General features: G+C 43.2%; 2 protein-coding genes across 2 annotated transcripts in view; both read right to left on the reverse strand.

The window, feature by feature from the left end:
• Positions 1-21,902, reverse strand: part of ARHGAP18 (Rho GTPase activating protein 18) — a 132,297-nt gene that overhangs the window by 36,664 nt on the left and 73,731 nt on the right. The window contains exons 7-8 of the mRNA XM_040429127.1: positions 17,747-17,838; positions 5,525-5,602 (exon numbers count right to left, since the gene is read on the reverse strand). Of these exons, the coding sequence (XP_040285061.1) occupies positions 5,525-5,602; positions 17,747-17,838 (170 nt within the window). The remainder of the gene's footprint in view (positions 1-5,524; positions 5,603-17,746; positions 17,839-21,902) is intronic.
• On the reverse strand, positions 11,100-13,639 carry LOC120998486 (lamina-associated polypeptide 2, isoforms alpha/zeta-like). Its single transcript, XM_040429128.1, has 2 exons — positions 13,278-13,639; positions 11,100-13,200 (listed from the first exon to the last, which is right to left on the reverse strand). Exons 1-2 carry the CDS (start codon positions 13,332-13,334, stop codon positions 11,917-11,919), a joined length of 1,341 nt encoding a protein of 446 aa, XP_040285062.1. The 5' UTR covers positions 13,335-13,639; the 3' UTR covers positions 11,100-11,916.

Consider the following 21,902-nt stretch of genomic DNA (forward strand, 5'->3'; position numbering starts at 1 on the left):
ACGTCCGTGGTGTGTTGCGGACCCGCAAATTGCGGATCCGCAACACACCCGCCCGGCACCCCTATAGAAATGCCTATTCTTGTCCGCAAGCTGTGGACAAGAATAGGACATGTTCTATCTTTTGCGGAGCTGCGGACCTGAAGATCGGGGCCGCGCTCCGCAAATGCGGATGCTGACAGCACACTGTGTGCTGTCCGCATCCATTCCGTCCCCATAGAAAATGAATGGGTCCGCACCCGTTCCGCAAAATTGCGGAACGAATGCGGACCCATTTGCGGACGTGTGAATGGAGCCTAAATCAACGGCAGTTCAACTTTAAGTACAAAACCTTGCAAGTCAAAAACTTGTATAGGCCAGTGACTATGTGCGTGTGGACCATTACGGTGACATTTTATATTCCCATAATTTACTGCACTGGATATACAACGCAATATACTGTATTTCTCTGGATGCAGTGTAAAGAAAAAAAGGGTGTGGACCAGGCACACCCTCCATCAGAAACCACAGCTGGAGCCTATAGATTCTCCGCTGTCTAAAGAAAGGGTTGTCTAATTTAGAAACGCGTCATTTTCTAAATAAACAGAGAGGTTCATTTATGGCTAATCCATGGGTTCCAGCTTTTATTTATAGAGGAAGCCATGTCTGGTCCAGACACTGGGGAGATTTATTATTTAGCGTGCACCAGAAAAGTGGTGTTAAAGATGCAAACTGTGTGTTACACTGCCCTCACCACTTTTTTGAAAGGGGTATGGCCAGCCATCACAACAAATTTATCTTAACCCCTTAAGGACTCAGCCCTATTTCACCTTAAGGACTTGGCCATTTTTTGCAAATCTGACCAGTGTCACTTTAAGTGCTCATAACTTTAAAACGCATTGACTTATCCAGGCCGTTCTGAGATTGTTTTTTCGTCACATATTGTACTTCATGACACTGCTAAAATTGGGTCAAAAAAGTTAATTTTTTTGCATAAAAAAATACCATATTTACCAAAAATTTAGAAAAATTAGCAAATTTCAAACTTTCAGTTTCTCTACTTCAGTAATACATAGTAATACCCCCAAAAATTGTGATTACTTTACATTCCCCATATGTCTACTTCATGTTTGTAGCATTTTGGGATTGATATTTTATTTTTTGGGGATGTTATAAGGCTTAGAAGTTTAGAAGCAAATCTTGAAATTTTTCAGAAATTTACAAAAACCCAATTTTTAGGGACCACTACAGGTCTGAAGTCACTTTGCGAGGCTTACATAATAGAAACCTCCCAAAAATGACCCCATTCTATAAACTACACCCTCAAGGTATTCAAAACTGATTTTACAAACTTCGTTAACACTTTAGGTGTTGCACAAGAGTTATTGGCAAATGGGGATGAAATTTGCGAATTTCTTTTTTTTGCCTAATTTTCCATTTTAACCCATTTTTTCCACTAACAAAGCAAGGGTTAACAGCCAAACAAGACTATCTTTATTGCCCTGACTCTGCCGTTTACAGAAACACCCCATATGTGACCGTAAACTACTGTACGGGCACACAGCGGGGCGCAGAGTGAAAGGTGCGCCGTATGGTTTTTGGAAGCCAGATTTTGCTGGACTGTTTTTTTGACACCATGTCCCATTTGAAGCCCCCCTGATGCACCCCTAGAGTAGAAACTCCATAAAAGTGACCCCATCTAAGAGACTACACCCCTCAAGGTATTCAAAACTGATTTTACAAACTTTGTTAACCCTTTAGGTGTTGCACAAGATTTAATGGAAAATAGAGATACAATTTCAAAATTTCACTTTTTTGGCAGATTTTCCATTTTAATATTTTTTTTCCAGTTACAAAGCAAGGGTTAACAGCCAAACAAAACTCATTATTTATGGCCCTGATTCTGTAGTTTACAGAAACACCCCATATGTGGCAGTAAACTACTGTACGGGCACACAGTAGGGCGTAGAGGGAAAGGTGCGCCGTATGGTTTTTGGAAGCCAGATTTTGCTGGACTGGTTTTTTGACACCATGTCCCATTTGAAGCCCCCCTGATGCACCCCTAGAGTAGAAACTCCATAAAAGTGACCCCATCTAAGAAACTACACCCCTCAAGGTATTCAAAACTGATTTTACAAACTTTGTTAACCCTTTAGGTGTTGCACAAGATTTAATGGAAAATAGAGATACAATTTCAAAATTTCACTTTTTTGGCAGATTTTCCATTTTAATATTTTTTTTCCAGTTACAAAGCAAGGGTTAACAGCCAAACAAAACTCATTTTTTATGGCCCTGATTCTGTAGTTTACAGAAACACCCCATATGTGGTCATAAACCGCTGTACGGGCACACGGCAGGGCGCAGAAGGAAAGGAATGCCATACGGTTTTTGGAAGGCAGATTTTGCTGGACTGGTTTTTTTGACACCATGTCCCATTTGAAGCCCCCCTGATGCACCCCTAGAGTAGAAACTCCAAAAAGTGACCGCATTTTAGAAACTACGGGATAGGGTGGCAGTTTTGTTGGTACTAGTTTAGGGTACATATGATTTTTGGTTGCTCTATATTACACTTTTTTGTGCGGCAAGGTAACAAGAAATAGATTTTTTGGCACGTTTTTTTTTTTTGTTATTTACAACATTCATCTGACAGGTTAGATCATGTGGTAATTTTATAGAGCAGGTTGTCACGGACACGGCGATACCTAATATGTATACAATTTTTTTTATTTATGTAAGTTTTACACAATGATTTCATTTTTAAAACAAAAAAATGTTTTAGTGTCTCCATAGTCTAAGAGCCATAGTTTTTTCAGTTTTTGGGCGATTATCTTAAGTAGGGTCTCATTTTTTGCAGGATGAGATGACGGTTTGAGTGGCACTATTTTGGGGTGCATATGACTTTTTGATCACTTGCTATTACACTTTTTGTGACGTAAGATGACAAAAAATTGCTTTTTTTACACCGTTTTTATTTTTATTTTTTTACGGTGGTCACCTGAGGGGTTAGGTCATGTGATATTTTTATAGAGCCGGTCGATATGGACGCGGCAATACCTAATATGTATACTTTTTATTTATTTATTTAAGTTTTACACAATGATTTCATTTTTGAAACCAAAAGAATCATGTTTTAGTGTTTCCATAGTCTAAGAGCCATAGTTTTTTCAGTTTTTGGGCGATTATCTTGGGTAGGGTATGATTTTTGCGGGATGAGATGACGGTTTGATTGGTACTATTTTGGCGTACATGCGACTTTTTTGATCACTTTTATTACCTTTTTTGGGAAGTAAGGTGGGCAAAATTTCAATTTCCTAATAGTTTTTATTTTTTTATTTTTATGGCGTTCACCGTGCGGGGAAAGTAACATGACCGTTTTATAGATCAGGTCGTTACGGACGCGGCGATACCAAACATGTGTAGGGAATTTTATTTTTTTCATTTTTAATCAGTGATAAATGTGTTTTTGGATTTTTACTTTTTTTTCACTTTTTTTCACTTTTTTTTTGACCCAGATCCACTTGGTTCTTGAAGATCCAGTGGGTCTGATGTCTGTATAATACAGTACAGAACAATATATATTGTACAGTACTGTATTTTACTTACACTTTGTCTGAACAGATCTCTGCCTTTAGCACAGATCTGTTCAGCACCATGGACAGCAGGATGCCTGAGAGGCGTCCTGTTGCCATGGGAACCTTCCCCGTCTGCTCAGTAGTTGTCAGAACTTTGCAGACGGGGAAGGGTAAGCACAGGGCTGAGGGGGGCTGTCTGGGGGCTCTCTCCCTCTCCATCGGGGGCTGCAAAGGCACAGCAGCCCCCCGATGGGAGAGGGAGGGAGCTCCCTCTTACTGTTAACTTTTTCCATACAGCGGTCTGTACGGACCGCTGTATGGAAAGGGTTAAACGGCTGACATCGCATCATCGATGTCAGCCGTTTATACCAGGGTGCCAGCAATGTGCTGGCACCCTGGTATACCCACTAGAGACAAACGATTATACAAGGGGAGGCGGGCGGGGGATCGCGATCCCGCCTGCCGCACCGCCCGCCTCCCGCACCGCCCCCAACTCCCCCCCTGCACTACCGGCCGGCAATAAATCATGCAGGGGTGCAGGGGGGGGTGTAAAATATATATTTTAGGGACACTAAAGCTTCTGATCCCCGCGGTCAGGGCCCGCGGAGATCAGAAACTGCACAAAGCGCAGCAAACCGCAGGTCTGAATTGACCTGCGGTTTTCTGCGATCGCCGATGCGGGGGGGTCAAATGACCCCCCCCTGCATTGTTACGGGATGCCGGCTGAATGATTTCAGCCGAAATCCCGTTCCGATTAACCCCTCGGGCGCCGGAATACAGATTTCAAGTTATGATGTACCGGTACGTCATGGGTCCTTAAGGACTCGGGATCCATGCCGTACCGATACGTCCTAAGTCCTTAAGGGGTTAATTTATGCCAGTTTTCTGGAGCTGCCACAGATTTCTGTCCGGAGGATGCGCCTAGTAATCAGTGATGGCTAACCTCCGGCACTGCAGCTGTGGTGCATGCTCCACTCATTTCTATGGAGTTCTGAGAACAGCCAAGCAAGTGTGCATCTTGGGAGTTGTAGTTTTACCACAGCTGGAGTGCCGGAGGTCAGCAATCACAGGCCTAGTTGATGTCGAGATGGGGCTTTGTTATAAATCTGGCAGTACAAGGGATATCAAGACCTATATATCTCTCCCTATATTGATGTCTTGATTCCTGTGACTCTGCAGTCACTTCTTTTGTGCCTGACATGTTTGTACACGTGGCTGTGCCTCACACACACACACAAATTGCTGAGTATATGCTTTACATGTGCACTACCATATTTTTGACAATATGTTGTTTTCTCTATAGAACTACTGTCAACATATTTTCTAGCATACACTAGGGGAATTTTTAAGACTTTTAGAACTATTGAGTAGTAAAGATAACTATTGAGTTTGTAGTAAAAAACAAAAATAAAACAAAAACCATACCAGAATACCAAAATTTCAAAAGTAAAAGTCTTCGGGTGGCTGGGACAACAGGAGTTTCCATAGGCTGGTACTTTTTCCTATAGTGTGCATGCACGGCCACCACTGATGGATTGCAGGGTGATTGTAACTATGGAAACGGGCAGTATATAATGTGATGGGAAAATGAATCCAGCCAGCAAAAGAAGCAATATGGACAATCACAATACATTAGTAAGTGCCTTGTATTAACTTTCTGTACATGATAATTGCCAACAACCCCTTTAATGTTAAAGTCTTAAAGAGTGGTGCTGTGTCTGGTAAAACTCTGAAGGGGCTGCAAAACACTCCAAACACTACAACTTTCCCCATTCTAGTGATAGGTGTGGTTTCCAAAGTTTGGACCTCCAAAAATCACACATTGATGCCGCTGATATATCTTTGAGTATGAAGCCCCTTTATTTGTAAGAATGGAAAACCAGTGAAAAGGAATTTACTGTGCGCATACATGAGGTTATTGTGTGGAATGAAAAACAGTCAGGGCAGCTGAAAAGCATATAATTAAATGTAGTTACTTTAATCCTTGTAGCCACTCCAGGAATCCTTAGAACACCTTCTGTTTCCAGTCCTCCCTTCTCAACTTGTTCAATCAGCTACAAATAAATAATATTATTATAAATATGAGAATTAATACACTTTTTACACAAAGCTTTACAAAATTATTTAACCAGGAGTGAAGCTTAGTCAGCACTTTTTTCCATTCTCAGTGGACATGTCTTCAGGAGCACTTGTCAACAAGGATACGCTATAGAAATAACTTGTCTGACCATAAGAAAGTAACCTAAGCACTGCCCCAGTCTTGTCACTGAACAGTATGGGGGAATGATTTCATAATACCTACGGCACTGTGCACAAGTTTAAGGCAGGTCTAGAAACATTACTGGAAGGTTAGAATACTTTCTAAAATAGCAGTTTCTTTTAATCAATTTACCAAATGCAAAGTGAATGAACAAAAGAGAAATGTAAATCAAATTGTGACCACCCTTTGCCTTCAAAACAGCATCAATTCTTCTAGGCACAATTGCACAGTATTTGAAGGGACTCAACAGTGGAGGTTTTTCAGACATCTTGGAGAACTAACCACAGATCTTCTGTGGATGTAGGCTTGCTCAGATCCTTCAGTATTTTTAGGTTATCCCAGACACTCTCAATATTGTTGAGATCAGGGCTCTCGGGGGCCATATCATCACTTCCAGGACTCCCAGTTCTAATTTATCCTGGATAGTTTTTAATGACAATGGCTGTATGTTTGGGGTTGTTGTCCTGCTGCAGAATAAATTTGGAGCCAATCAGACACCTCCCTGATGGTACTGCACGTTGGGTTAGTAATTGTCTGTATTTTTCAGCACAGAGGACAGCATTAATACTGCCCAAATCCCCAACTCCATTTGCTGAAAACTGTGTGCAGCAAATGAAAGACACATCATGCCCAATTCCCTTTAAAATTGCACAATGTCCAGCAGTGCCATGAGCTCAGAAGTGGCAAAAACCAGTGAGACCCAAGTACAGTCTTCTACTGTTCAGAGATGTCTGGCCAGAAGTAGTCTTCATGGAAGAATTGTGGCCAAAAAGCCATACCTTTGAAACATGAAAACATAGTAACTGGGGTGCATAAAAATATGAAACTGTGAGTAAACATTTGAAATATTTGGCTGTAACAATAAGCAGTTTGTTCGTCAAAGGGCTGGACAGCAGTACAATAATGATAGTATGCAGACAACAGTGTTCCATGCAATTTTCGGCTGCATTTCTGAAAATGGAGTTGGGGATTTGGTCAGGATTAATGGTGTCCTCAATTTGGTCAGGCAGATACGTATCCATCATGCAATACCATTAGGGAGGCCTCTGATTGGCTCCATATTTATTTTGCAGCAGGACAAAGACCCCAAACATACATTCAATGTCATTAACCGCTTGCCGCCACGCTAACGCCGAAAGGCGTCATCGCGGCGGCTCCCCCAGGCTACGCTAACGCCAATTGGCGTCATCTCGCGTGAGCCGAGATTTCCTGTGAACGCGCGCACACAGGTGCGCGCGCTCACAGGAACGGAAGGTAAGAGAGTTGATCTCCAGCCTGCCAGCGGCGATCGTTCGCTGGCAGGCTGGAGATGTGTTTTTTTTAACCCCTAACAGGTATATTAGACGCTATTTTGATAACAGCGTCTAATATACCTGCTACCTGGTCCTCTGGTGGTCCCCTTTGTTTGGATCGACCACCAGAGGACACAGGTAGCTCAGTAAAGTAGCACCAAGCACCACTACACTACACTACAACCCCCCCCCCCCGTCACTTATTAACCCCTTATTAGCCCCTGATCACCCCATATAGACTCCCTGATCACCCCCTGTCATTGATTACCCCCCTGTCATTGATCACACCGCTGTAAAGCTCCATTCAGACGTCCGCATGATTTTTACGGATCCACTGATAGATGGATCGGATCCACAAAACGCATACGGACGTCTGAATGGAGCCTTACAGGGGCGTGATCAATGACTGTGGTGATCACCCCATATAGACTCCCTGATCACCCCCCTGTCATTGATTACCCCCGTCATTGATCACACCCCTGTAAAGCTCCATTCAGACGTCCGCATGATTTTTACGGATCCACTGATAGATGGATCGGATCCGCAAAACGCATACGGACGTCTGAATGGAGCCTTACAGGGGCGTGATCAATGATTGTGGTGATCACCCCATATAGACTCCCTCATCACCCCCCTGTCATTGATCACACCCCTGTAAAGCTCCATTCAGACGTCCGCATGATTTTTACGGATCCACTGATAGATGGATCGGATCCGCAAAACACATACGGACATCTGAATGGAGCCTTATAGGGAGGTGATCAATGACAGGGGGGTGATCACCCCATATAGACTCTCTGATCACCCCCGTCATTGATCACCCCCCCCTGTCATTGATTACCCCCCTGTCATTGATCACACCCCTGCAAAGCTCCATTCAGACGTCCGCATGATTTTTACGGATCCACTGATAGATGGATCGGATCCGCAAAACGCATACGGACGTCTGAATGGAGCCTTACAGGGGCGTGATCAATGACTGTGGTGATCACCCCATATAGACTCCCTGATCACCCCCCTGTCATTGATTACCCCCCTGTCATTGATCACCCCCCCTGTCAGGCTGCATTCAGATGTCCGTATGATTTTTACGGATCCACGGATACATGGATCGGATCCGCAAAACACATACGGACATCTGAATGGAGCCTTATAGGGGGGTGATCAATGACAGGGGGGTGATCACCCCATATAGACTCCCTGATCACCCCCCTGTCATTGATCACCCCCCCTGTCATTGATCACCCCCCTGTCATTGATCACCCCCCTGTCATTGATCACCCCCCTGTCAGGCTCCATTCAGACATTTTTTTGGCCCAAGTTAGCGGAAATTATTTTTTTTTTCTTACAAAGTCTCATATTCCACTAACTTGTGTCAAAAAATAAAATCTCACATGAACTCACCATACCCCTCACGGAATCCAAATGCGTAAAATTTTTTAGACATTTATATTCCAGACTTCTTCTCACGCTTTAGGGCCCCTAGAAGGCCAGGGCAGTATAAATGCCCCACATGTGACCCCATTTCGGAAAGAAGACACCCCCAGGTATTCCGTGAGGGGCATATTGAGTCCATGAAAGATTGAAATTTTTGTCCCAAGTTAGCGGAAAAGAGTATTACACTCACCGGTAATCCGGTTTCCTGGAAGTCTCCATGACACCAAGTCCTGAGATTGACTTCCTTCTGATTGGACAGGAAAAACACAGAGAGGTTAAAACCCCCACCCCCTCCTCACATCACCAGTGTATTTTAACGAAGAACCCCAGGATGAAAGGATAATAGCTAATAGCAGAAAAAAAGGGTGGGATATATGTGGTGTCATGGAGACTTCCAGGAAACCGGATTACCGGTGAGTGTAATACTCTTTTCCCCAGTCGTCTCCATGACACCAAGTCCTGAGACAATATCAAAGATACAATTAGGGGGGGACAACTGCCGACAGGACCTTACGTCCAAATCTTAGGTCGTCATTAGCAGCTACATCTAGTCTGTAGTGCTTAGTGAAAGTATGAACTCTTTTCCATGTTGCTGCCCTGCAAATCTGTTGTAAGGAGGCTGAGGCTTTTTCCGCCCAGGAGGCAGCCATGCCTCTCGTAGAATGTGCTTTTAGGGAAGCAGGGACGTCTTTTCCCTGAGCTTTATATGCTTCGGAGATTGCCATCTTAATCCATCTGGAGATGGAACTTTTTGCCGCTTTCTTCCCTTTGTTAGGACCTGAAAATTGGACAAACAGATTTTTGTCTTTTCTCCAAAGGCTGGTAGCTTCCAGGTACTTTAAGACCGCTCTCCGGACATCTAATGTGTGGTAAGTGATTTCTTGATCGTTTTTCGGATCGTCACAGAACGAGGGGAGAACAATGTCCTGAGACCTATGGAAGGTCGAGACTACCTTGGGGAGGAAAGTCGGATCTAATTTGAAAATTAATTTGTCCTCAAATATTGCAAGGAATGGTTCTTGGATGGACAAGGCCTGCAGCTCACAGACCCTTCTGGCTGAGGTTATTGCCATCAGAAAAATCGTTTTAATGGTAAGCCATCTGATGTGGATAGAGTCCAGAGGTTCGAATGGATCGGAGGTTAGACCCCCTAGTACTGTATTAAGGTTCCATGGTGGCACCATGTTTCTAATTGTAGGTCTGATCCTATCTGCCGCCTTAAGGAATCTGGATATCCAGGGATGTTCCGTTAGCTTGGTATTATATAGTGCTCCTAAAGCCGATACCTGGACCCTAAGGGTATTGGGGGATAGACCTAAATCTAGCCCTTCTTGAAGAAAATCCAGGATTAGTGAGATGTTGGCTCTAAACTGGTTGAAGGAGGTCCCAGACCAATCAGCAAATTTCTTCCATATTTTTTGGTACTTGTCGTTGGTACTCTGTTTCCTGCTAAGGAGTAAGGTGTTCACTACTTTTTTTGATAGACCAAAGTTTAATAAGTTGGATTCTTCAGAATCCAGGCTGTTAACTTTAGTATTTTCAGGTCTGGGTGAGAAATAGGTCCCTGACTTAGAAGGTCCGGCCTTTGAGGTAGAAGGAGAGGAGCTTCCACGCTGAGGGCTTTCAAGAGGGAGAACCAACTTCTCTTGGGCCAGAAGGGGGTTATCAGGATTAGTGTACACTTTTCTTTTAGGAACTTCTGTAACACTCTGGGGATAAGCGGAAATGGGGGGAAGGCGTAGACTAAGTTTGTTGTCCAACTCTGGTTGAGGGCGTCTACTGCCCGAGGATGATCCCTGGGGTTGAGGGAGAAGAACTGGTTTAGCTGATGATTTCTCCTGGATGCAAACAGGTCTATCGTCGGCCTGCCCCATTTCTTCGTGATTAAATGGAAGGCTTCTGGGGCTAACATCCATTCCCCTGGGTCTAGTCTGTGCCGGCTTAGGTAATCGGCCTGAATGTTTAAAACTCCCTTCAAATGAACCGCTGAAAGAGATTGAATGTTGCCTTCTGCCCAGGAAAAGATTTTGTTTGCCAGGTTCTGTAGCGGGCGATGCCTTGTGCCTCCCTGGTGTTGGATAAAGGCCACGGCTGTAGCGTTGTCCGAGTAGACTAGGACGTGACGACCCTTTGCCAGCTGACTTGTGTGTTTCAGTGCTTCCCACACTGCCCTCAGCTCCTTGAAATTTGAGGATTGCTGGCTCACGTAATTCCCCCATGTTCCCTGGTAGGAGTTCCCCTGGACGACCGCTCCCCACCCGTGGAGGCTGGCATCTGTTGTGATGACTAGAGGGAGATCTTGTGCCCAGAAAATCCCGTTTTCTAGGTTCGAATTGCTGAGCCACCAAGTTAGTGATTTTTTGGTCTCTGCATCTAAGAATATTTTCCTCTCTAGGGTTAATTGCGATCTGTTCCATTTGTCTAAGATGAATTTCTGGAGTGGTCTTAGATGGAACTGTGCCCAGGCAACTGCTGGAATGCAAGCGGACAGACTCCCTAGTACCTTCATGGCCTGTCTTATTGAACAGAATTTCTCCTTCTTGAACTTCCTCAAAGCTGAAGTTTTACTATCTTTTGAGGTGGTAGAAAGGATCTTTGGGAGACTGTGTCTAGAGTAATGCCCAGAAAAACTTTCCGTTTGGATGGGATTAAATCCGATTTTTTCCAATTGATGAGCCAACCTAGGCTCTGTAGATGATCCAGGACTAACCCGAGATGGATTCCCATGGTCTCTATGTTGTCCGCCACTACCAGTAGGTCGTCCAGATAGGGGATCACACAAATTGCCTTTTCTCTCAAGGTTGTCAAGGCTTCCGCCATTATTTTGGTAAAAACCCTTGGGGCAGAAGAGATCCCGAAGGGGAGACACCTGAACTGGAAATGCTGAATGTTTCCCTCCAATTCTATTGCGAACCTTAGGAATTCCCTTGATGACCTGTGAATTGGGACGTGATAATAGGCGTCGCTTAAATCTATTGTGGCCATCACTGCATCCTTTTTTAAGAGTTTCACTGCTGACTTCAGGGTCTCCATTTTGAATTTTTGATATCTTACGTATTTGTTTAGATGTTTCAGATTTATAATTACCCTGGATTTCCCGTTTGGTTTCTTTATAATGAAGAGGCGGGAATAGAATCCCAGTCCTGTCTGATTTTTCGGGACGGGCTCTATGGCGTCCAAGGTTAATAGGTTTTTTATGTCGTTTTTTAAGGTCGCAGTTTGAGATGGGGGAAGGGTAGTGATCACATATTTCTGTGGAGGGGAAGAGAGAAGATCTATCAGATAACCCTCTTGTATAATACTTAAGATCCACCGGCTGTTTGTTACATGCTCCCAAGATCTTAGAAAGGAGCCGAGTCTTCCCCCCACTGGTATGGCGTCATTGTTTGTTGTTGGATGAGGAGGCTTCGGCCCGATTTGGGTTGAAGAGGAAGCTTCTCCCCCTGCCTCCCTTCGCATAGCTCCACCTCCCAGTCTTCCCTTTATCTTTTTTATTTTCGGGTTGAAAAAATCGGTCACGAAAGGGCTGCCTTTTTTGTTTATATCTTTCCTCTGGAAACCCTCTTTTTTTATTTGTCGCGTTGTCTAGGATTTTATCTAGATCTTCTCCGAAAACGTACTGACCGTGGAAGGGGAGTGCGATTAATTTATTTTTAGATGTGATATCTCCTGACCACGCTTTAAGCCATAGTGCCCTTCTCGCTGTATTTGAGAGAACAGCTGTACGGGCGGACAGTTTAACTGATTCAGCAGCTGCGTCTGCTAGAAAGGAGGTTGCCATCTTTAATAGAGGCAAGCTCTCTAGAATTTGATCCCGTGGTGTCTTATTGACCAGATGTATCTCTAGCTGGTCTAGCCAAAGGTTCAGTGTTCTGGCCACACATGTGGAGGCAACGCCCGGTTTGAGAAGGGCCGCCGTAGTCTCCCAGGTCTTTCGCAAGAGACTTTCCGCTTTCCTGTCTAGAGGATCTTTCAATTGTGCTGAGTCTTCAAACGGTAGGGCCGTATGTTTTGCTACCTTGGCCACTGGCGCGTCTACTTTGGGAATGGTCTCCCAATCCGTACAGTCCTCTTGGCTAAAGGGGTAGCGCCTCTTAATTCCTCTTGGGATAAAGGATCCTTTATCCGGTTTTTCCCATTCAGACCTAATTAATTTTTGGACACTATCAGGGACTGGAAAAACGGCCTTCTTCCTTTCACCTAGACCCCCAAAAATTTCTTGCTGGGTAGACCTAGGGGTTTTAGGCATCTCCATCTGAATGGTGGCCCTGATGGCCCTGATAAGTTCATCAATATCTTCAGGATTGAACAGGAAGCGCTTATATTCGCCCTCTTCATCTGAAGATGCCGGGTGTTTTTGGACAGATTCGGAGTCTGAGACCGCCAGCCCCTCAGAGTCGGAATCCAGGATAAGTGATTTAACACTACGGGCGTCCTGAGTGGGGGGAACTTTGGGAGGAGTAGGTTCTCTGGTAGTTAAGGCTAGCTGAACCTCTTCTTTTACCACTTTTCTAATGTCTTCAATTAGACTAGAAGACTCAGACTTGATGACACTGGCAGTACATTCTTTACACAGGGGCTTGGATCCAGTGTTAGACAATCTTTTGCAGCAAATACCACATTTTCTAGTTTTTTTGGCTGCAGAAGCCGAATCCTTTTCTCCCTGAAATGGTAAGGGAGGAAAGGATGAGCAGACTGAACCCACCATACAAGGCATGTACCTGAGAACAGGTTACTCACTGTCCCAGGGTTTGATGCAGGCTCGGTTCCAGAGCCCGGCGTGAGGGGGGTGCTCATCTTGACTCCCGACCGCTTCAGAGATGCTTCACCAAAATATGTGAGCCGCGCTATGCAGGGCGCCGTTACACAGGTCCTGAGCGTTTTTATAGTGTCTCCATGTGCTTCTCATGCTGCAGGACCTGTGGCGCATGTTGATGACGTCAGCGCGCTTAGCTCCGCCCCCGGCGTCTGACGTCATCCGCCTGCCGGCCGGAAGGGACACATCACAGTGCCGATCCGCCGTGTTCCTCCTTCCCTCTGCATCAAGCCCTCCGGGACCGCCGCAGAGGGAATCTTCGCAGGGGCACTACCTATGTGCCCGAGCCCAGGCTTAACCAAACGGAGGAGGGAGAGCTGCACTGCAGATCCGACCTCGGCCCAGATGAAAAAAAAAAAAAAAACTCCAGGTGAGCCCAAACGAGCTCCGTGCACCTCTCCTGCTTCCTATCCTGATGGGACAGGAAAAACACTGGTGATGTGAGGAGGGGGTGGGGGTTTTAACCTCTCTGTGTTTTTCCTGTCCAATCAGAAGGAAGTCAATCTCAGGACTTGGTGTCATGGAGACGACTGGGGAAAGGGAGACTTTGTGAGAAAAAAATAAAAAATATCAATTTCCGCTAACTTGTGCCAAAAAAAAAAAATTTCTATGAACTCGCCATGCCCCTCATTGAATACCTTGGGGTGTCTTCTTTCCAAAATGGGGTCACATGTGGGGTATTTATACTGCCCTGGCATTCTAGGGGCCCCAAAGCGTGAGAAGAAGTCTGGTATCCAAATGTCTAAAAATGCCCTCCTAAAAGGAATTTGGGCACCTTTGCGCATCTAGGCTGCAAAAAAAGTGTCACACATCTGGTATCGCCGTACTCAGGAGAAGTTGGGGAATGTGTTTTGGGGTGTCATTTTACATATACCCATGCTGGGTGAGAGAAATATCTTGGTCAAATGCCAACTTTGTATAAAAAAATGGGAAAAGTTGGCTTTTGCCAAGATATTTCTCTCACCCAGCATGGGTATATGTAAAATGACACCCCAAAACACATTCCCCAACTTCTCCTGAATACGGCGATACCACGTGTGACACTTTTTTGCAGCCTAGGTGGGCAAAGGGGCCCATATTCCAAAGAGCACCTTTAGGATTTCACAGGTCATTTACCTACTTACCACACATTAGGGCCCCTGGAAAATGCCAGGGCAGTATAACTACCCCACAAGTGACCCCATTTTGGAAAGAAGACACCCCAAGGTATTCCGTGAGGGGCATGACGAGTTCCTAGAATTTTTTATTTTTTGTCACAAGTTAGTGGAAAATGATGATTTTTTTTTTATTACAAAGTCTCATATTCCACTAACTTGTGACAAAAAATAAAAACTTCCACGAACTCACTATGCCCATCAGCAAATACCTTGGGGTGTCTTCTTTCCAAAATGGGGTCACTTGTGGGGTAGTTATACTGCCCTGGCATTCTAGGGGCCCAAATGTGTGGTAAGGAGTTTGAAATCAAATTCTGTAAAAAATGACCAGTGAAATCCGAAAGGTGCTCTTTGGAATATGGGCCCCTTTGCCCACCTAGGCTGCAAAAAAGTGTCACACATCTGGTAAATCCGTATTCAGGAGAAGTTGGGGAATGTGTTTTGGGGTGTCATTTTACATATACCCATGCTGTGTGAGAGAAATATCTTGGCAAAAGACAACTTTTACCATTTTTTTATACAAAGTTGTCTTTTGCCAAGATATTTCTCTCACCCAGCATGGGTATATGTGAAATGACACCCCAAAACACATTCCCCAACTTCTCCTGAATACGGAGATACCACATGTGTGACACTTTTTTGCAGCCTAGGTGGGCAAAGGGGCCCATATTCCAAAGAGCACCTTTCGGATTTCACAGGTCATTTTTTACAGAATTTGATTTCAAACTCCTTACCACACATTTGGGCCCCTAAAATGCCAGGGCAGTATAACTACCCCACAAGTGACCCCATTTTGGAAAGAAGACATCCCAAGGTATTCGCTGATAGGCATAGTGAGTTCATGGAAGCTTTTATTTTTTGTCAGAAGTTAGTGGAATATGAGACTTTGTAAGAAAAAAAAAAAAATCATCATTTTCCGCTAACTTGTGACAAAAAATAAAAAGTTCTATGAACTCACTATGCCCATCAGCGAATACCTTAGGGTGTCTACTTTCCGAAATGGGGTCATTTGTGGGGTGTTTGTACTGTCTGGCCATTGTAGAACCTCAGGAAACATGACAGGTGCTCAGAAAGTCAGAGCTGCTTCAAAAAGCGGAAATTCACATTTTTGTACCATAGTTTGTAAACGCTATAACTTTTACCCAAACCATTTTTTTTTTTACCCAAACATTTTTTTTTTATCAAAGACATGTAGAACAATAAATTTAGAGCAAAATTTATATATGGATCTCGTTTTTTTTGCAAAATTTTACAACTGAAAGTGAAAAATGTCATTTTTTTGCAAAAAAATCGTTAAACTTCGATTAATAACAAAAAAAGTAAAAATGTCAGCAGCAATGAAATACCACCAAATGAAATCTCTATTAGTGAGAAGAAAAGGAGGTAAAATTCATTTGGGTGGTAAGTTGCATGACCGAGCAATAAACCGCTAAAGTTGTGGAGTGCCGATTTGTAAAAAAGGGCCTGGTCTTTAGGGGGGTATAAACCTGTGGTCCTTAAGTGGTTAAGAACTATCTTCATATCTTCAGCGTAAACAAGAGCAAGGAGTCCTGGAAGTGATGATATGGCCCCAGATCTCATCATCGAGTCTGTCCGGGTTTACATGAAGAGTCAGAAGAATATGAGCAAGCCTATATCCACAGAAGATCTGTGGTTAGTTCTCCAAGATGTGTGGACTGACTCCACTGTTGAGTTCCTTCAAAAACTGTGCGAGTATACCTAGAAGAATTGATGCTGTTTTGAAGGCAAAGAGTGGTCACACCAAATATGGATTTGATTTACATTTATCTTTTGTTCATTCAACTCTCAGTCATTTAATTGATAGAAATAAACTGTTAGCACTTCTATTTTTGAAAGCATTTTCTATTGCACAGCACTGTATGTGAATAAGAATAAAGTCCTATTACACTGCTGTGTATTCTCTGGACATCTGGAAATAAGAGCTTCTTAAAGTGTCAGTGTCACAAAACATATTCTGCATTTTTCAAATCAGCACCTGGATCTGAATACTTTAGTAATTGCATGTAATTAAAAATGTATTATACCAACTGAGTTATTCAATAAAATGAATCTGTATAGCGCCACCTGCTGTTTGTTCTTTACCTTATTTTATGTCCATTTCACTGAGCTGGTCAAACGTGCTCAGTTTAAATATTCAACTGCTGCCAGCCATTTGTTCTGTTAGAAGCTGTGGCAGTTACAATGGGAGAGCTCCAGCAGAAAGGACATGGCCCCTGAGCTGCGAGACTGATGATAATCTAGCTGAGCAATTGAAGCAGTGAATGTAGTGATCCATGGATCCATGTGAGGTACAGGGCTGGTTCTAGCTTTGTTCGAAATGTATTGTTATGTACTATATGATGTGTGATCTTCACTTTTTACATCAACCCCTTTAAAAATATATTGTGGCATCATACAGAATGTGAGTGCACATCTAATATATACCGATGTTTTTTATTACATACCATATAGGAGAGATATATTTTGTTGAATATTCTAACACTGCTATTAACAGTTTGAGTTTTGGTCAACTACAAAAGTATACAGCACCAGCAGAGTCCAGGTCCTACTAGACATGGAGATCTGGGTAAACATGCTTTTTACTTGTCAAATGAATGTGGGCTAAGTCTAATGTGACGAGAAGATATATGCCCAACATTTTGGACCTTTAATTTTTAGTCTTAAAGGGACACTTCCATAATTTTTTAATTAATTAACCTATGTGGGCAGTCTATATTTTTTATATAAAAAAAATGATGGATATAATTTTTTAAGTCACTCCATGTATTCTACTTTCTGTCCTGTCTCTAACTTTCTCTTTATTTCGGCTTTTAGCACGGCAAACCACAACCACAAACACTCCAAATAGTGACTCAATTGGCGCATAATACAGTGTTCTTCGATGAACATGTGTATCTAGGCCTATCAAGAAAACAATTGAGCTGTCAATCATATGGTCATCCTAAGTCTTTCAATTATTATCATGAGGATTACCTTGCAAATAACATCTTCCCCTTATAGCAGCAGCAAACTTAAATCTTATCATTTGTACTGACTTCTACAGAAGGACAATATTTCATTGCCATAGTACTGTCAAAATGAAAAACATTCTAAAACATTTATTTTTTTAAGAAATATTGAGTTTTAAAAAATAACCCTTTCTGATGGAAATGTCCTTTGAAGTACAGCAATGTATCCATTATCTACTATAAACTAGCCTGGAATGGAAGAGAACATACATTTTGAAAGATGAGTGGGACTTTGGTGCCTGGATATTTCCTCTGATCTAGCTCCAGTAAAACCGACAAAGGTACCTGGAAAACACCAGTTTCTAAGTAAAGAGACAAAAAGAAAAACTGTGAAACACCTTCCATAGAACAAAGTAATAAGACAGTGCAGGCATTTAAAAGAATATATGTTAAAGTTTCCTTGAGCACAATCTAATAATGGAATATACTGTATCACCATATAAAACACAAATAACATACACGACAATTAAAAAAAAAAAAATCTATGATTTTGTTACACAATTGCTCATCTTAAATTCTGGAGCTGGAAAAGGGTTTACAGAAAGAAAAAGGTAAAGAATTAGATTAATATATTGGATGGGTGACCGTCCTAAAATGAAAAGTTGGACACACTAGGTTTGTTGAGCCAGAAAGGAAAGTACTTAGAGATGATGGCATTGATGTGTACAATTGTATTCTAGGTCAATATATGGAACTGACAAATGAACCATTTCTTCCAAGAACTGTACAATGGACTGTAGCCATTACACTGAAAGGCAATTCAATCATCAATATAGAAAACAGTTCTTTATATAAACAACTAGCAGAAGGACCTGGCTTTGCACGGGTATATTTCATTTAATGTGTGTGCGTGTTGTTACAAGATATCGACAGTATTCATTATAACAGTGACATCTACAGTACCTCGCCCCCTTAACAGTTAGCTCCACAGCCCCCACCCCTTAACACTGACTCCACCACACAGTGCCCCGTCTCCTTAAAATGGGACCTCCACAGCAGCCCACCCCCTTAACTTTGACCTTCACAGCAGCCTGCCCCTTTAACAGTGATTTACACAGCACCCCACCCCCTTGACAGTGACCTCCACAGGGGGCCACCCCCTTAACAGTGACTGCCACAGTACCCCGCTCCCTTAACAGTGACCTCACAGTACCCCACTCACTTAACAATGACCTCACAGTACCCTGCTGCCTTAACAGTGACCTCACAGTCACTGCCTTAACAGGCACAGTACCCTTTAATAGTGGCCTCCACAGTCCCCTCCTCCCTTAACAGTAACCTCCACAGCAGCCCGCCCCTTTGACAGTGACCTCCACAGCAGCTGCCCCTTTATTACTGACCTCCACAGTACCCCATCTCCTTAACAGTGATTTTCATAACACCCCGTCCCCTTAACAGTGGCCTCTACAGCAATCTGCCCCTTAACACTGACCTCCATAGCAGATCATCCCCTTAACTGTGACCTCCACAGCAGCCTGCCCCTAGGGTGGCCAGAGGTCCGGTTTTAGGCCAGTCCGGCTTTCAGACTCCCTGTCCTCCGTCCGGCACAGAGCCTGGACAGGGATGTTTATTTTGAACAGCTCACTCTCCTCACTCTCAGACAGCAGCACTGTGCTGTCTGAGCGTGAGCTGCAGGGAGAAATTCACCCTCCCTCCCACCCCTGCAGCTGACAGAAGTTGATTTTTACCTTCATTTTTTTCAATCCCTGTCGGCTGTGGAGTGGGATATGGCGTGGCCTAACCGGGTTGGGGGCGTGGGTTAGCGGGCCCTAGGGGTGGGGTTTTTAAGTCCGTCTTTTGAGGGTGGCCTGAATAGCCACCCTACCTGCACCTGATCAGTGACCTCCACAGCCCTCCGCTCCCTTAACAGTGTCATCCACAGTGCCCTGCCCCTTTAAAGCTGACCTACAGCAGTGAAGAAAAATGTCTGGGTTGTTATGGAAACCTGGTGTAAAACTGTGTGTATGTGGCGACTTAGGGCCTGCAAGCTTCTATTGGCTGATAAGGGTCATGTGACCAGGCTTCTATTGGCTAATGCATTTTTTGGGAATATCTCAGGAATAGTATGTCCTAGAGAGCTGACACCGGGTCTAAAACCTTCCCGGACATCTGATGTACAGTCATGTGAAAAAATTAGGACACCCTTTGAAAGCATGTGGTTTTTTGTAACATTTTTAATAAATGGTTATTTCATCTCCGTTTCAACAATACAGAGAGATTAAAGTAATCCAACTAAACAAAGAAAACTGAAGAAAAGTCTTTTCAAGATCTTCTGTAAATGTCATTCTACAAAAATGCCTATTCTAACTGAGGAAAAAGATAGGACACCCTCACATGTATTCCCTCTTAAATTGGCTCAGATCTCACACAGGTATATCACACCAGGTGCACATAATTAGTAGATCGTTACTCTGCATGTTGAATGAGGCTTGCCCTATTTAAACCTCAGACATTTAGTTTGGTGTGCTCCTGACTGTTGAAGTGAGAGTGAGCACCATGGTGAGAGCAAAAGAGCTGTCAGAGGACTTCAGAAAAAAGATTGTAGCAGCCTATGAGTCTGGGAAGGGATTTAAAAAGATCTCAAAAGATTTTGAAATCAGCCATTCCACTGTCCGGAAGATAGTCTACAAGTGGAGGGCTTTCAAAACAACTGCCAACATGCCCAGGACTGGTCGCCCCAGCAAGTTCACCCCAAGAGCAGACCGCAAGATGCTAAAAGAGGTATCCAAAAACCCTAAAGTGTCATCTCGAGAACTACAGCAGGCTCTGGCTACTGTTGATGTAGAAGTACATGCCTCTACAATCAGAAAGAGACTGTACAAGTTTAACTTGCATGGGAGGTGTGCAAGGAGGAAACCTTTGCTTTCCAAGAGAAACATCGAGGCCAGACTGACATTTGCCAGCGATAAAGTTGACAAAGACCAGGACTTCTGGAATAATGTTCTTTGGACAGATGAGTCCAAAATTGAATTATTTGGACACAACAGCAGAGGACATGTTTGGCGTAAACCAAACACAGCATTCCAAGAAAAGAACCTCATACCAACTGTGAAGCATGGAGGTGGAAGTGTCATGGTTTGGGGCTGCTTTGCTGCAGCAGGACCTGGTCAGCTCACCATCATAGAATCCACGATGAATTCTACTGTGTATCAGAAGGTGCTTGAAGAACATGTGAGACCATCAGTTAGAAAATTAAAGCTGAAGCGGAACTGGACCATGCAACATGACAATGACCCAAAACATACTAGTAAATCAACCAAAGATTGGCTGAAAAAGAAGAAATGGAGAGTCCTGGAATGGCCAAGTCAAAGTCCAGATTTGAATCCCATTGAGATGCTGTGGGGTGACTTGAAAAGGGCTGTACGTGCAAGAAACCCCTCAAACATCTCACAGCTGAAAAAGTTCTGCATTGAGGAGTGGGGTAAAATTTCCTCAGACCGATGTCGAAGACTGGTAGATGGCTACAAGAACCGTCTCACTGCAGTTATTTCAGCCAAAGGAGGTAACACTCGCTATTAGGGGCAAGGGTGTCCTATCTTTTTCCTCAGTTAGAATAGGCATTTTTGTAGAATGACATTTACAGAAGATCTTGAAAAGACTTTTCTTCAGTTTTCTTTGTTTAGTCGGATTACTTTAATCTCTCTGTATTGTTGAAACGGAGATGAAATAACCATTTATTAAAAATGTTACAAAAAACCACATGCTTTCAAAGGGTGTCCTAATTTTTTCACATGACTGTACCTGTGTGCCAAATTTCACGATTGTAAATGTGACGGTGCGGATTCCTTTAGCGGACATACATACACACATACACTCAGCTTTATATATTAGATAGTAAAACTACTGGAAAAACAATGACAATTTAAAAAATAGGCATCTAGTTATCAATTATAAGTGCGTATAATAGAAATAACAGGTTTAAGGGAAATTATCCAATTGCCCTTTTAAAGTTAGCCAGAAATACCCCCACTCTTAAAAGAAAAACAAAATGGCTACTGTAGTTGATTCTTGTCTTTCTGGATCAAATTGCCTAGACTGAGAAGGGGTTGACAGATGTGTTTTTTTTCACCCAAATAAGGGCTCATGCACACAACCGTATTTTCTCTCCGTGCCCATTCCATTTTTTTTGTTGTTGACCGTATGCAGGACCACTTATTTTAATGGGTCCACAAAAAAATAATGAAGTTACTCCGTGTGCATTCCATTTCCGTATGTCCGTATTTCCATTCCGCCAAAAAATAGAACATGTCTTATTATTGTCCGCATTACAGACAAGGATAGGACTGTTCTATTAGGGGCCAGCTGTTCAGTTCTGCAAAATACGGAATGCACATGGATGTGATCCGTATTTTTTGCAGATCCTTTT

The sequence above is a fragment of the Bufo bufo genome, chromosome 4, assembly GCF_905171765.1.
Source record: "Bufo bufo chromosome 4, aBufBuf1.1, whole genome shotgun sequence".
NCBI lineage: Eukaryota > Metazoa > Chordata > Amphibia > Anura > Bufonidae > Bufo > Bufo bufo.

Coding starts and splice junctions, on each gene's coding strand:
- LOC120998486 (XM_040429128.1), bottom strand. CDS start 13,334: ATGAGCACCCCCCTCACGCCGGGCTCTGGAACCGAGCCTGCATCAAAC. Junction 13,201..13,277: donor CTGCATCAAACCCTGGGACA/GTGAGTAACCTG, acceptor TTACCATTTCAG/GGAGAAAAGGATTCGGCTTC.